The sequence below is a fragment of the Amblyomma americanum genome, chromosome 4, assembly GCF_052857255.1.
Source record: "Amblyomma americanum isolate KBUSLIRL-KWMA chromosome 4, ASM5285725v1, whole genome shotgun sequence".
Taxonomy (NCBI): domain Eukaryota; kingdom Metazoa; phylum Arthropoda; class Arachnida; order Ixodida; family Ixodidae; genus Amblyomma; species Amblyomma americanum.
Genome location: NC_135500.1, coordinates 187285793 through 187297974, shown reverse-complemented (window position 1 = coordinate 187297974; position 12182 = coordinate 187285793). Strand labels below are relative to the sequence as shown.

The window sequence follows — 12182 nt, the reverse complement described above, 5'->3', positions numbered from 1 at the left end:
GCTTTCAAGGCGGCCAGTACTTCATGAACACGTGCGCAATGTTTGCTCGAGACGCCCAGCTGTCGAGGCCATTCGCATCGTACGCGATGCAGCCGCAGACCTTGTAGCGGCGCGGCGGCGCGCGGCAAGCCGGAGCACCTCGTCACTTCTTGCCCACACGTGCCGAAATGCATGCTCGTAGCTGCGTTAATCTGTTCTTTTTTTTTATGGGTACTCGACAGGAACTCAGTAAAAATGGCAGGAAACTTGCCGCTGCACGCTGACTCTACCCGCCGCGGTGGCTCAGTGGTTAGGGCGCTCGACTACTGATCCGGAGTTCCCGGGTTCGAACCCGACCGCGGCGGCTGCGTTTTTATGGAGGAAAAACGCTAAGGCGCCCGTGTGCTGTGCGATGTCAGTGCACGTTAAAGATCCCCAGGTGGTCGAAATTATTCCGGAGCCCTCCACTACGGCACCCCTTTCTTCCTTTCTTCTTTCACTCCCTCCTTTACCCTTCCCTTACGGCGCGGTTCAGGTGTCCAACGATATATGAGACAGATACTGCGCCATTTCCTTTCCCCAAAAACCAATTATTATTATTATTCACGCTGACTCTCTCCCTCTGCACGACCAGGTAATCTGGGTGGGAAGCTGAATAATCAGAGACGACTCATAAACTTCATAGAAGAAGAATAACAGAACAAAGAGAAAAAGGAAACGACGCTCATGTTACATTCATAGTCATGGCATGCGTGACATCTCCGTGCAATCAAGCATTGCTTCATACTTCGCCCCCCCCCCCCTACTTTTTTTTCCTTTTATGTACATTGTAGTTCGCGCCTTTTGAGATCAGCGGTGATTGCAGCTGTTCGCTATGCTATATAAATACGGAAAGGTGCATTTTGCATAACCCGCCGTGGTGGCTCAGTGGTTAAGGCGCTCGGCTACTGAGCCGGAGTACCCGGGTTCGATCCCGACCACGGCGGCCGCGTTTCGATGGAGGCGAAACGAAAAAGGTGCCCGTGTACTGTGCGATGTCAATGCACGTTCAAGATCCCCAGGCGGTCGAAATTATTTCGGAGATTTCCACTACGGCACCTCTTTCTTCTTTCTCACCCTCCTTTATCCCTTCCCTTACGGCGCGGTTGAGGTGCCCGCCGCGATGAGAGACAGATACTGCGTCATTTCCTTTCCTAAAAACCAATTTTCATTTATTTTTTGCATAAGCATAGCATGATTCTGTACCACTAAACGCTCCGGTTATGACGTAGCCCGTCGATCAAGGCTGGCTTGCTACGAAAAGGCAACTAGCAACCGCAGAAGATGCGCAAAAACACTGTTGCTTAAACCTAGAGACAGCAGCAAGAGCATTCGTTTAAACAGGAAGTTCGCTATAACCACGCTTGGCCGGGCCTTTTCATTGCTGTGCACTTGCTACGAGACATCTGTTGCTTCTGTAGATATCCCGCTATATTGCACGCATCCGTTGAATGTCAACGTAGTCTAAAGGGCTGCCTTAACATAAGCTATATACTCCATGAGTCATCCATGCGGACCTAACAAAAATGTGCCTGAGCTTCAGCCGCCACAGTTCCGAGAAATCCGGCCCGCAGAACTAAAGCCGCGATGTGTACATAAAAAGATGAGTTACACGCACTTCACAGCCGGCGTGCGCTTTCGGACTCGGTAGGTAGTTTGCGCTGCGTTAACAGCTTGCGACAACTACCGCTCTTCCAGCGCGCACGTCCACACTCCCACTCGCGCGCACGCACGCACGCACGCGCGCACGCACGCACGCACGCACAGAGCGGATAGAGAATAAAAACAAAACCGTGTTAAGCGGCCTCGTAAGTATACGTCACTATAGTTGCAGCTTCGACTAGTTGGTGGCGTATGTCATATTGTGAAGAGCGCGAAAGGGGTGACGGACGAGAACGAGAAGCGCAGGTCACAGGACAAACTCTCGTTCCCTGTGTTTCTCGTTCGCTTCTAGCTGCCGTCTGTTTCGTGTTTTTCATGACAACATATGCATTTGAACGCATGTGTAAATACACATGCGTTCCATAAGGCGGGTGCCATAAGTGCACACCGGACGTCAAGATTATACGGAAGGCAATGCTGTCGGAAAACATTGTTATTTGGATCCAAAACATAGTGGTCGAGATTTATTGGTATAATTGGTTTTTGGGGGAAGGAAATGGCGCAGTATCTGTCTCATATATCGTTGGACACCTGAACCGCGCCGTAAGGGAAGGAATAAAGGAGGGAGTGAAAGAAGAAAGGAAGAAAGAGGTGCCGTAGTGGAGGGCTCCGGAATAATTTCGACCACCTGGGGATCTTTAACGTGCACTGACATCGCACAGCACACGGGCGCCTTAGCGTTTTTCCTCCATAAAAACGCAGCCGCCGCGGTCGGGTCCGAACCCGGGAACTCCGGATCAGTAGCCGAGTGCTCTGAGCCACCGTGGCGGCTGAAGAATAAAAATTTATTGGTGCATTGTGGATTTCGCAGTCATATTTAGGCTGCATTTATCTATTCAAGCACCGGTGAAATGAGGGCTACGAAATTATTTTTTTTCACTTTTATTGCCTTCCAAATACTTTTGGCAGTACCTGTATGTGTGTTCGAGCAATTAGGGATAAAAAGTAAATAGCAAAATTGCAAGATGTGTACCTTCGGTCGTTAAGAGCTGTCTGTACCTAATGATTATCGCTGCTCGCTTTGGATCGTGTCACACTTGACCATTACTTCTTGTTTGATCGTTGTTTCTCCTATTCCGTAGTGTTCCTCACATTCTCTGAGCAATGCAGTTGAACCTCGTTATAACGAAGCTGAAGGGGCCCGAAGATTACTTCGTTATAGCCCGTATTGACCGAGCTCCCAAAGGGAATAATAATTCCTTCGTTATATCCAATATTTTGTTATAAACCGCTTCGTTTTAACGAGGTTCAAACAAGGACGCCTGTATAACTGAGGCAAAATCACGACGCAGGTCCATGTACTTCCGCTACGAGAAGGACACCGAGGTCCACGGCATCCGCGCGTGGCGCTTCACCATCCCGGCCACGCTGTTCGAGTCCGCGGACCGGCGCGAGGAGAACCGCTGCTTCTGCCTCTCCTCCCCGGTGTGCCCCAAGAGCGGCATCACGCACGTGTCCGCCTGCCGCAAGGGGGCGCCCATCGTGCTCTCCTCGCCCCACTTCTACCAGGGAGACGAGGACTTCGTGCGCGCCGTGCACGGCCTGCGACCCAACAAGGAGACGCACGAGACCTTCCTCGACATCCACCCGGTGAGGAAGTGCGCGAAACCTCGTCCGACCATTGAACGCGTTCCGTGGTCGTCTGCTCTCGTGCTTTCTATCCACTTCGCAAAAGAAAAGAGAAGGAAAACCGCATTGTCACGGTTCCCATAATCTTCGCGTCATTGTTGGACACTCCTCTGCCCAGGGTGCCATCTGAGAGGAGAGAGGTAGAAAATGAGAGGCCCTTGATGCGGCATAAATTCTGGTGTTTGGAAGCTAGGATCGCTCTGGTGTGCTTAACCAGAGCTTTCCGGTGTCTGAGGAGAAGCTGGGGCGGTGTCGTGCGCCAAACACGAAACAGCACGGTTTCGAGCTGACAGACAGGGTTTGTATGAGGGTGGCTCGAATGTGCGCGCAATCCGTGAATGTAAGGTTATCCGCAACAGTGTTGCATGAGGTGTAACCGGTTTTGTTTTGGGCCGCTAACATTCTGGTGGCAGATTAGTCAACAAAATGACAAACCGGTGACGCTCGACTCGGCATTATGCAGTGCAGCGCATTCTCTATACGTTTCGCTGCGGCATCCATTTGTGAGAGAAGTATCTGCGAACAAGTGCATGACTGTAGGACACCCCAAGGAAAAAGAAACGCACAATGACAGCTGCCATTGTTTAATGTGAAATTCAGCAGCAGCTGTTTTCGGTGGTGAATACAGTATTTTGTTTGTTCATTATTTTTTACTTAACCGGTCGATATTGCATTCCGTCACTATGTTGTCACCCGTGACGTCACTATGTTCGGACCGCTCAGTGCTGCGTGTTGCCATGGCACGTTCCGGTAACGTCATTTGTGGCGTCATTGCACGTTGACCAATCAAACTCAGCGCTCGTGTTACGCCAACGCGGATGATGCGAACGCTGCTGGATCGGGAAACGTACCGTTAACAGCAGTCTGTAAAAAAAAAAGGTTCCCAGTAAGTAAGTAGTTAGTATGTAAGTAGCTAGAAATTGTGGCGGACTCCTGCAACAATAGTTCTTAAGCACTGATCACTTATAGCCATCATAGACGTCATTCTCGCTGAGAACTGCCAGCGCCCTCTATGGCACGCGGACCTCAAGGACAGTCCATCCATATATCAGCGCATGTTGTCCCAGACGGACTCATGGCTCAATAAGGAGACTGCCTGTCTTGGAATAGAGAAGCCGACAGTTCGATTCCCAGCGTCACCGTGGTTCTCTTGCTTTATTATACTTGGAGACCAATGACGGATTCTGTTTAGGTAAAACGCAGCGAAAGCTTCAGTGCAACCGGCTAGACTCCTCCCTGCAAGCGTTCCATGCGCCGGTAACGATATGCGGAAGCCTCCAGCCAGCGTGTGCTTCACAGCTTCATTGCTGACAATCGCCATCTTTCACCCGAGTACACCGAGGACTCGAGGATGCCGACGGCTAAGACCTCAACTTGAGCGCGCGTGTTTGCCAGCTTGTTGTAAGTCAGGGTCGCGGGGTAAGAGTGCTCAGGATGCAACCCAAGCTACGCGCTTCGTCCTTCGAGAGCACAGATGGCTGAGGAGTTTATTGGCGGCCGCTGAGGCGCAGATGCCACCGCGAGTTAAAAATAAATAACAAAAACCAAGAAGTAACGCAGTGAGGCGAGAGCTTATTTTCAGGTCTCGCAAGAAAAGATGGGCGGCAGCCTTCGTAGATCATTTACTAAGGGTATGCGTTTTGTATTTCACGCACGTACGCCCTCCAAAGATGCCTCTAGAAGGGCGGTTGCGGTTATTTTCCGAAAAGCGGCTACGGTCGCTTCTGTACCCTGGTGCCCGGAGGAAAAAATACATTTCTACACGCATTCGCACACAGCAAAACGCACAATAAAAATTAAAAAAAAAATTGAGCATTCTTGTCACAAGAGATGATTATGGACGTTTAGTGGACGGTTTCTCGGGTTACCCTGGAGTAGCTGGGATGACAGGAACCTAGAAAATTCTGTGTGAAATACCTGCATCATCTGTGCTTCTCTCTGAATTTCTGAGTGGTCCTTCGTGCAGACAGCGCATGGCCCTCTTGTGCAAGTTTCTGGCGAGGAGACAAAGTATAAAAAGGACACGTTCTTCTGACTATACGTGATGAACTCTCTACACTGTGAAATAATGACTCCAAAGAAAAAAAAGGTGAATATGGTCGCCAATGCCGCGAAAATAGTTCAGTGTCTTTTACCCTGTCACTGTCAGGTAGCTGCCGCGGTGAACTATGGTTTCTGCAGCGCCTGCAGGGCGAGTGCTGCAGAGCCATGCCAAGTAGCGTGCAGACGTGTGCAGCACGCTGTTTGCTCCTCCGTCCGCATTCTTTCACAAAGGGCAAAAAAAAAAAAGGAGAATATAACGAAAAAGAAAGGCACGTGACGTATAGCGAGTGCCCAGCACATGTTTCTGTGGCTGATGTCTGCACCTCCTGCAGACCAAAAAGGCAAAGTTGTGCATTGCATCGTATCTACTCAGCTTACATGACGGGCATACAAGATGGGTTACTCTCAAAGACGGGGCTTGTGAACCAGGCGGACGGGGAGCGTTGAGCGTGAGAAAATAAAAAAAGCACCAGGATTTGTAACATAGTTAAACCGAGTAGACGGGCGAAAGCATGTGTTTAGCCTGGTTGGCTCATGGTTTTGCTTTGCTGGGTCGTCGGCACGTCTGGCGATGATATTAGACTCAGGTTAAACTCTGATCGAGGTTAAGCTGACCTGACCTGCTCGCGCCGCATATGAAAGTTGATGAAGACGACGATGTGCAATGCACAGCGCGAGTGTGTTGCAGTTTAACACGAGGCGTGATGGGCTGCGGCGATAGCCTAGTGCTCTCCTGCAGTGGCCAGCGAAGCTTATATGTTCGCGCCGCCGCGGGTTCAAAACCCAGTCATGACAATATTTATTTTATTTATGCATGAGTTATTGCTATGCTATAACCAAGGTCACCTTCAAGGCCAAGCTTCACAAAAACTCAGTCAGCCGGTTAGACCTCGTGAAGTAGTGCTAACATTTGCTCAAAGGACTGAATAATACCGTAGCGTGCGCTTTAGCCAACAATCTACTCACCAAGAATGCAACAAAGCCGCCGATCTATAGTTCTTTACACTTAAAGTACCAAGTGGATCTTTTTAACCGTGCGGTGCGTCTCTTCTCCGATGTGGTCTTCCATGTGGCCACTGTGTAGTACGAGCATATCACGTGATAAGCTGAGCGAGATCCGGCACAGGACGTTTCCTTCGGGAGCATTGAATACCGGGCGATGTGTTTGTACCGGATTTTTAAAGAAATCCACTAAAATCGGCATTACTCAATTCTCTTCTGCAGTTGACGGGACTGGTGATGCGAGCTTCCAAAAGGCTGCAAATCAACGTGGATCTCAAAAGGAACGACCGACTGACGTAAGTGACGCGGTTGTGTCCCTCATAAAATGGTCTATACAAATCCTATAGACAGTCTATAGACAACCCACAGATTTATGACCATACACTTTTAGTAGACTTTTGTCTACAGACTATTAATAGACAAATAAATATCTATAGAAAGGCAGTAGAGTCGGTATGAGGCCTACATACAGGCTATAGACTTCATACCGACTATTCATTGTCTATAGACAAAAGTCTACTAAATGTGTATGACCATAAATCTGTAGATTGTCTATAGACTGCCAATAGCATTTGTACAGTCAATCTATTACTTTCTAGGATTTGTCTATAGACAGTCTACAGTATAGACTTTATAGACAGGGGACTGCCCAAAGAAAATTTTGTAAGGGTATACCCCAAGCGACCTGCGTATTTTAAAAGCTGCTTTGCGGGTCGCGCATCCGTACACCTACGTGCGCTAGTACAAGCAGAGTGCGGGGGGTTCAGTGTCTGGGAGGTCGCGGAGCTTGTAGCAAGGAGGATAAAAAAAGTTTAAAACGCCGCCGCAACCGAGACGCGCTTGTGGGCGTCACCGCACGCGACCTCTAAAACGCATCCGCCCGCGCCGGAAATCGGGCACAAGACGCTCGGGAGTGGTGACCCGCGACGCTAGGTCGACAAGCGCGATAGCGACCGCTTTCGGCTCCGGCAACGCGCTCCGCACGGGGGATAATTTGATTAAAATGCTTTCCACCCTTAGCAGACCCGGAGCTGTTCACGCTAAGGAAAACGATAGGCGTGGCGTTGAGAGATGGAAAAAAAAAAGAAGCCGTTGAGAATTGGAGAATAAACCGGAGGTAATGATGTCCTGTAGGAAATGAACTGGAGGGAATGAACTTGAGCACACAGTGCAGTGTGGGAAACAGATAAGGGACTGCCTGTTGGGGTAATGGAATAAGAGGCGGAAAATATAGGCGGGGGCGGCTGAAGGCAAAGTGGGAGATCAGATTAGATTTGCTTAGACAATCTGCGTGCGACCTGCGTCGAACTGTGCTAATTGCAGATGAATGCGAGAGGCCTATCCCTCTGTAGTGAATGTTATCCAATTATTGATCTTGGCTCTATCGGTCCTATCGTTCCTTCTTCTCCTGGAACGAAGCGGAGGCGACGAATCAGACATCTTGCAGGGGGATGTAACTATAGAAAGCTATAACATACATCCAGTTGCATAGGACTAAGCATGAAGTGGCTGGAACTTTGAAGCGCATAATTGTATCCATTGTGCTGACTGAACTGCCAGATAATTTCCATATTCGTCGCCTTTCTCACTAGCGATGGGCATTTTATTGTTTATTCGACACGCACCGCGTGCTCTCCCAGCGGCGTTATAGGTATCCCCCACTTGCATGCCGTAGGTGTCAGGCATGCGACTTGCTCGGCTGAGAGAATGAAGAGGTCGGTATAGTTTTATTCCTAACTCGACCAGCGGGGCACGATTTTCTTCGCCCTTATAGATGATGACTGATAAGTTACAACTTAAAACTAACCGTCTGCGAATAAAGTTTTCTGCGAAAGCGTAGTCGAAACAAGGTTTAATCCGCTCGATCATGCTTATTATTTTCTTGAAATCAATCGGACTAATAGATTTCTGACTTGTGTTTTCACAGGCTGCTGAAGAACGTGAAAGACACCGTGTTTCCGGTCGTCTGGATTGAAGAAGTGAGTCTGGCAAGCGCTTAAACGGGCAGCGTTTTTTTTTTCTTTTCTTCCTCATTTCAAACGAATATAATTGAAAGCAAGAACGAACGCAAGAAAGCGCTGACGCAGCTAAAATATCACAGAGCCCTCTCTTCACTGTTTCTGAAACACTGGCAGCTGCGAAGAACTAGATGCTCTTTTTACTCAAGGACCCTACTTAACTGGCCTTGAGGCGGCGCCTCGGCCGGCGAGGCAATGCAAACGGAACGTTTGAGTGCAGGGCTTTGCTCTCCGCATAATGCGGAAGTTGCGGCAAGAAAGAAAATTTGTAAATGCCTTCATGCTGGTTCCTTGCTGTGTCTGCAGAGGGCGGAGCTGGCTCCTGCCATGGCAGAAGAGTTCAAGCAGAAGGTCGAGTTCCCGCAGAAGGTTGGCAACGCAACGATAGCTTCGGGTCTCATAGTTGGCGGCGTCGGTTCTTGCATCTGTGCCATCATGGTGTTCATCTACTACATGCAGGTGAGAGCGCTGTTACGGATACCTCGCTATACGTTGATTAAAGAGCTGTGGACTTTGCTGGAATCGCGGACGCTAGATGCTCGTAGCATAACAACATGCTGGTGAAGGGAGCTAATGATGACTTCCAGAAACAATGCTAAAAGAAATTTAACTACTCCATTTTTGATAGCCTGTGATTTCTGCATTGTGTTTGCAGTTGCATTAATATTGACGTTTGGATGCAGCTGGAAAAGGACAGGGTTAATTGGAGAAACATGGGAGAGGTCTTTGCCCTGTAGTGGGTGTAATCAGGCTACTGCTGCTGCTCCTGATGATGATGACGTTTGGAGAGTGAACAACAAATAGAAAATTCAGTAATCAGTTTAGATGGCATAAGGAAATAATAACTGTTCAAAACGTCGAACATTCTGTTAGTGATGTGTGAGCACGTGAAGATGAACATTATAAAAAATAATTAATTCATTATTGCCAATCTCAACGCACCAAAAATAATAATTGCATGAGGGGTGAAACAGAAAGAATCATGATTTAACTTTTTCGATGGTCTGTTTGATGCCTTGAGAATCGACGACTGCGGCAACTTGGGCGGACAGACCATTCCAGTCTCGAGTTGTGCGCAAGGAAAATGACTGATGAAAGGTAGTAATGTGGGAATTGAATGAAATAAACTACATTAAGATGACTGGTGCAGGCGATGCAGTAAGCTCTTTTGATGTTTTGGTTTTCAGGAGCCAATGAAGCGAATACTTTATCGAAGAGGTACTACAAGAAGCCAGGGTGGGTAGATTAAGCTGTGACTTTAATGTGGATATACTCGAATTGTAACAGCAATAAGAAAGTGTCCCTAGCCAAGCCACGCATTGACGGACGACGAAGTGGTTCCTCCTTGGACGCGCTCCGCGAACCTCAAGATTGGTACGGGCGTTCGATCCTGCGGCCCGTGGTGTGAGCAGACACGTCTTATCGACGACCGAACGACGGTCCTTTGTAAATAATGTTGTGTACCCTTGTGTCGTCAGAGCTTTGAAAGTACTTGAAGAATACTTCCGCCCACCTTTAAAAGAAACTAGTCAGCTTAGGAAAGACTAGCCAAACAGAAGGTCTTCCGTGAAAGATGTTCACGTTCAAAACAATCAGCTTGCATGGTTTTAAAAAGAGCCGAGGAAATACGCGTTCATTGAAGTTATGCTGTCTAGATCAGTGAGTTCATGTCCATCCAGATGAGTGTGCAGTGCACCTGCGAGCATGTTCACATATAGTAAAAGTTAACTTACTTCAATCAGAGCAAAAATATAAATGCTGTGTTAAAGAACCGGCCTAAAAAAACTCAAATCGCACCTGATATTCAATCGACTCCGCTCCATAAAGATCATGTTCTCTCATTCCTAACACATCATGATAGTTAAGTTCAACAAACAAACCCACTAAGAGAGTAAAGACCGTCTTGAAACAGCGAGTGCCATTTCATGTGAAGTGTTGAAGTCAGATTGTCGCTCTTGCAGGGCAAGTCCAGAACGGCCGGCATCAGCTCCGAGCAGACGAACGGGCTGAAGAAAGTTCCGCGCTCATAAGTTGCCCCGTGTGCTCAGCGCAGCAGTGTGACCAGCATCGCGGTAGTGTCGAACACCACGCGCCAACCACCATCACATCGAATGGGACGACTAGAGACGAGGAAGTCACTAGTGAGAAACCCTAGCACGTTTCAGCGAGGTGGTGCGACTGTTCATGGCTCATAGTTCGAAAACACGTGAAGAACACGCAAGTTCACGCCAGAGTGTACACTTAGTCACCGCATCAAACGTTAAGCCTGTGAGAACTTTTTTTTTCTTGTTCCGTGTTTGCGATAACCACCGCCGTCCAGCACTCGCAACGTGCGCTCACAACGAATGAGATTCATCACTCCAAGCACCATAGTTCGGAACAAGGCGAGCCTTTCTTCACGTGAACAGATCCAGCGAGTCCGTGCCATGCTGACTACATTGTGCGCTCCATCGAAGGTGCGCTCCATGCAACGGGCTGAGTGCGACTGCAAAGTATCACCCGCTCTCTCCTCACCTCCGATCCCCACCCCTTCCACTAGCCGCAAACATCACGTGACCTGCTGGAGAGCGGGGAACTGGCAGCAGTTCGCGATGTACACTGCAAACATGATATGCTCTATAAGGGAGTCAAAAAGGCATAAACTATCATCTATCGCGCTCCCTTTTTGGGGCTGGGTATGCTGCCCAAGTACCGGGGTAGATTAACACCGCTAACTATATGGAATGCTTACTGTTCACAACAGAGGCATATTTCCACCTGAAAGCGCAGTAACTTGATGCAGGTAGAAATGGGAGGAGACTTTTAAACGTGGCGTCGGAGGCCTGCACTTTCACAGTTATGACGAGATTGAAACCTCAGTTTGGTAACTGCAGTAACTTCGCATGCTTTGATGAGGAAATCTGTTCCCATTGCCAACCCTAAGTGTTCCATATTTTTAGTGATAGAAATATACCCCAGGTCTTGGGTAACATACCCAGCCTATAGTAGGGAGTGCGCAAGAGGACCGTTTACTCCCCTTTTACCCTCCTATAGGGTAATTTGTGCTTAGAGGGTATATACAGACCAGCAGACCCACCGCCACACCCACTATGCCCAGTGGCCGCTTGCGACGGCTGGTGGTGGCCTTGCTTCAGACGAAGACATCACCAGAAGTTGGCAAGTGTTGATTCGAAGCGAGTTTGGTACACCACGCACGCATCGCCGAGAACCCTCAGGGCCTTTTGTTGCTGAACATTTGGTTCTTGCAGATGTGTGATTATTTTCGTTAACACTGACGGCAATAAAGTTGTTATGGTTTAGACTTGTTAACCTTTTCTAACACGCGTAATGAATGTAAATTGGACGTTGGAAGAGGAGTGTGGAGACGAATTTAGTTACGGACAAACATATCGCACCGCTAACAATGTTGCAGCTTTGTTGGCAGAACCTATACAGATTTAAAAATAGAAAGAAAATGAGGATATGAGAAGAACTCAGAGAGGCAGAGAATAGAAATGGATACGAAAAAAGAGAAGTCAGCAAGCATGCACAAGTCGTACAGACCGGTCAAATTCTTGAAAAAAAAAAAACAAGCGGCGAAAATTTTTTACAAGCTGGTGGAGACCTAGAAAAAAAAAAAAAACGCGCGACTGGGTATAACATTAACATGTAACACGAAGTAACATGTCTTATGTGTTACTTCGTTTGTTCGAGTCTTCCTTGCGCAAGTACGTACGCACATTTGAAGAAATTAACCAAATCGCCCCCCAAATATTAGTAATTGGGTATTACAACACGAGAAACGGAGACAACACATATCACAAGTGTAAC

General features: G+C 48.1%; 1 protein-coding gene across 2 annotated transcripts in view; it reads left to right on the top strand.

Annotated features, from left to right (window-relative positions):
- The window catches only part of LOC144128838 (lysosome membrane protein 2-like), a 74836-nt gene extending 63163 nt beyond the window's left edge, over positions 1–11673 (top strand). Inside the window, exons 8-13 of one of the 2 annotated variants that reach the window (XM_077662596.1) lie at positions 2973–3270; positions 6577–6650; positions 8282–8333; positions 8679–8831; positions 9560–9608; positions 10334–11673. In XM_077662596.1, coding sequence (XP_077518722.1) covers positions 2973–3270; positions 6577–6650; positions 8282–8333; positions 8679–8831; positions 9560–9608; positions 10334–10527 — 820 coding nt within the window. In that variant the 3' untranslated portion in view covers positions 10528–11673. The remainder of the gene's footprint in view (positions 1–2972; positions 3271–6576; positions 6651–8281; positions 8334–8678; positions 8832–9559; positions 9609–10333) is intronic. The other variant, XM_077662598.1, reaches the window with a different exon arrangement.
- Positions 11674–12182: the final 509 nt, after the last annotated feature.